The sequence below is a fragment of the Nannobrachium achirus genome, assembly GCF_963921795.1.
Source record: "Nannobrachium achirus genome assembly, chromosome: 21".
In the NCBI taxonomy this organism is placed as follows: Eukaryota; Metazoa; Chordata; class Actinopteri; order Myctophiformes; family Myctophidae; genus Nannobrachium; species Nannobrachium achirus.
This window is the reverse complement of record NC_137828.1, coordinates 51,651,511-51,655,598: the sequence shown is the minus strand read 5'-3', so window position 1 is coordinate 51,655,598 and position 4,088 is coordinate 51,651,511. Positions and strand designations below refer to the sequence as shown.

The 4,088-nt window shown below is 42.4% G+C and overlaps 1 protein-coding gene across 1 annotated transcript; it reads right to left on the bottom strand.

Moving 5' to 3' along the window:
* Positions 1-663: 663 nt before the first annotated feature.
* On the bottom strand, positions 664-1,119 carry LOC308306794 (neo-calmodulin-like; the record flags this gene model as incomplete). The annotated part of the gene is made up of 1 exon (XM_080751836.1): positions 664-1,119. The coding sequence occupies one exon, from the start codon at positions 1,117-1,119 to the stop codon at positions 664-666; it is 456 nt and encodes a 151-aa protein (XP_080607962.1).
* Between the last annotated feature and the right edge of the window lie 2,969 nt (positions 1,120-4,088).

The following is a 4,088-nucleotide window of genomic DNA, read 5'->3' as shown; positions in this document are numbered from 1 at the left end:
TGAGTAGATAGTTAATTTTATTGGAAATCAAAATATATACAATTCAGAAAATATAGTTGAAGTTTTTTTTTTTTCACAGTAGTGAAATGCAGATTTATTTTCTTGTATACTTTGTCCATGCATTGTTATACTATTTCAATCTCAACAGTGTTACAATATTTGTTTGGTAGTTCATGTGGTATTCTCCTACGCACCTGTTGCATGTACGCTTGTAGGTGTGCAAGAGACTTGCTTTTTATTAAATCTTCTACACAAAAGAGGCGTTCCTTGCTCATTAGTGAAATACCTACTGGAATACGTGTTCAGTAGTGATGCGCGGGTCAGCTTTTTTTCATAGCCCGCACCACCTACAGCCCGCACAGAACGTAACCCGCCCGCCCGCAGAACAATCTACAAACCAACGAATCCGCCGGCCCCGCAACCCGCATTTAAAAAAAAGATGGTATATCATCTCCACAATAGCTCATCTTTATATACAGCTCTTCTAAGTACCCAAAGTCGCTTTACAGAAAGGTCTACAGTAGCACAATATTGTCATTTTTATTTTGTGTTTGTGTTGGTTTGTCTTTGATTTTATTTCCATTGTGTATTGTATGTGTCTGTCGTTGTATAAAAAACAAATAAAGTACTTATCATAAAAAAAGACACATCCGTTGAAGGCCTTCAATTCGCCTTCATCATTCGTAAGAAACCTTCAAAGCTGATCTCTCCGTCTTTGTCAGTGTCCGATTCTCTCATCTTCTCCTCAACCTCCTCACTAGTCAGCCTCTCTCCCAGCATGGCGTACACATGGCGCACCTCGGCAGCACTGATGAACCCGTTACCGTCCTTGTCGAAGAAACGGAACACCTCTCTGATCTCCTCCTCGCTGTCTGATGTGATGTCCTTCACCTCGCTGTGTATCATGGTGAGGAACTCTGGAAAGTCTACGCTTCCTTTGCGACTTGGTTTCCCTTTGTTGAACAAGGCCTGCAGTTCTGCCTCCCTGGGTTTCTGACCCAGAGTGCACATCACGTCGCCTAGGTCTTTGGGGCTGATGGCGCCGTCGCCGTCCTTGTCGACAAGCGAAAAGAATTCCTTGAGCTCCGCAGTCTGTTCAGGTGTCAGTGGGGCAGCCATGTCCATGTCAATCTGGGAAGCCATTGGCAAAACGAGTGGAAAAAACAGCGCACTCTGCTGTTGTAGCTCTGAATCTGCCTTGAGAGATTATTTCGATGTAGATGTGGTAGCCGGTTAACGACAAGGATCTAAAAGAAGACAAATCCCAAAAATGGATTCACTCAATTGAACAGGAAATAAAGCCTCTTTGAACAAGTTTGATATTCGAGATCCACAGGAAAAGGGGAAAAGCATTTAGTGAAAAAAAAAAAAAAAAAAAAAAAAAAAACATTAAGGGCAATACAAGCAAATACTGCAGGCAATGACTTCAGCAGTGAAGTTGTGTTGTGCATCTGAGACTCTTATACCACATACTGTCACACCACAAACATTTAGAGCTCCTCCCTGAGTGCCAGAGCATTCAGCCTCGGGGAGGAGCTGCCATACTTCACATGTTTGGTTTGTCCCAACATGTGAATGGCCCGACAGATGACAGATAGTCCACTTGCCAGAATGTGAACCCTGGCATGTTGAGTACACCAATGTTTTATGTTAGAAATGTTGAGTAAGGGTCCCTAGCATGTAGAAACTGCCGGATGCTAACTTGCATATGTTGAGCAATTTGCATAATTTGCATTATTAGCGTTAATTAGCATAATCACCTATAATAATGGAAAATATCTTAAAAACTGATTGGCCAATTTGATGTCCAAATGATGAAGTGACTATTTTTTATAGGTTATTGTGGAAGTCATTGTTATAATAATTAGTGTGGATTGTCTATATTTTGCTTTTGAAATGCAGATAATGTATAAGCATGTAAATAACCACATTTGTAATTTAATTCATAATCAAAATCAACAAAAAAGTATCAAAATCATCCCAATTTAAGTTTGTATATGGCCATTTCCGGTTTAAAACGGCCGTTTTGAATTTAGAAAATGTCAGAAATGGATTCAGCATCCTCAATAACCTCTAAGACCACTCCAATATTGTTCAAATCGGCCAATCAGTTTTTTACATAATTATCCATAGGTGATTATGCAAATTAAAGCTAATTATGCAAATTATGAAAATTGCTCAACATATGCAAGTTAGCATCCGGCAGTTTCTAAATGCTGGGGACCCTTACTCAACATTTCTAACATAAAACATTGGTGTCCGGGTTCACAATGGGGCTCTATGGGCTGGCAAGTAGACAAATTGGGCGGATTCACACTGCGGTCTCTGGACCGTTCTCGAGGCTACTTGGCAGATGTTTTGACAGTGTGAAGCCTGCGGTTTTCCTCAGAAACGGATCAACGCAACCAGCCTCGAAACCACCTCAAGAGGTAGTCTCGAGGCTGCTTGATGCGACCTTGTGAACGGTGAGCTGCAGTGTGAAGCAACCGTCCACAAAAACGGTATTGATGTTGAACGTGACCTCATATAAAGTCGACGAGTCAGGCGTCGGCACAAATAAACACTAGGTAACAGTTGTAGACATGGCCATAAGATCAGCGACGCGTTAGATTGCTTGCTTGCTGGAGATTTGGGCAGACGCTGACATCCAAACGCAATTAGATAATCTCCACAAAAATGCAGACATATTTTCGGTAATCAGTGAGTATGCGTGTGCGTGGATTTAACAGAACAATAGAACAACGTCGTGCTAAAGTCAAGTGGCTCAAACTACACTATCATAAAGTTAAGGATGCCCTGCTAAAAACTGGCAGCTCCACAGATGAAAAAGATACATTTATTGCGACCGAAGGTCGCATATACTCTGAAGAATCGTGTCGCTTGAGTGTCCGAAGCCTCGTGACCGTCCTTCCGAAGCCTCTGTGATGTCAGTGTGATGTCAGCGAGTTGTGACATCACTTCCTGTACAGGGCAGCTACACGAAATGTGGATAACACTATATATGGAGATAGTCCAGTCCATCATGTCGGGACTACCGTCATAGAAAGTAGCCATTGTTAGGCCGGAGTCAATGGCTGTCTGTCTGACTGCCAAGTCTGCCATTGACTTGCAGCGCATGAACGCCGCACTGGAGCGTGAAAACCAACAGGCCTGATGGAAAATGATACATGGCCGCAGGCTTTGTGACGTCCCACATCTTATGTGCTGGGCATACTACTAACCGACGCCAAGGACCTCCAGAGGCCATACAAAGAGTATCTAACCCGAGGCCCCTTACTAAGTAGCATACATTTACAACATACCTTCTCCAAAAACATCAATATTGAACTCCATATGTATATGGATACATACATGTATTTTTATTAATAAAGGATAAAATAAAATAAAAATGCCATAGATGGGCATTCCCAAAAGCAAAATCCCTTTATGCCCATATAAGGGGATTTCTGATGTCATCAATCTCTGACCCTAACTAGCTCAAAAGCCTGCTTTACTCTGATTTACACCCTACCTTTCCAGATGATGACCTATTGGGTACACACTTATGTCCAAATATAGAAATCCCAAGGCATCAAACCTAAGCTTGGCTTTACTAATTAACATATGTTTCATGCCCATATATGGAGATCCCTGTCCCAATGTTATCAATATTAAGGACATATCTGGAAATGCCCATATTTGGTAATGTCCACATATGGGCATGTTTTGACATAACATAGTCAGGGAACTCCATGTATGGGCATAACATTGATTCTGTGAGTGTGCCATGATTCTGTGAGTGTGCTGAGCTCCTAGGGTTGATACCCTCACAAAAACATGAACAAACTCCCCCCAGAATGACAACAACTAGAATCGTCAGAGAAACGCTGTGGTTGGCCAGATTGTCAAGAATTGGCGCGACCTCGCCCTTTAGGGCGAGGTTGCATGTCACCCTGAGGTCGCATTCCACCCTTGGGTGTCTTACTAGTTTATTTAACCCTGACATCCTAGACCTAGAATCACAACCCATCACCCGTCCAATAAATCCGAGTCCGTCAACACCGCCAACTTCTTCATCATCATCAGGAGCAGTAGCATCTCCGACTCCA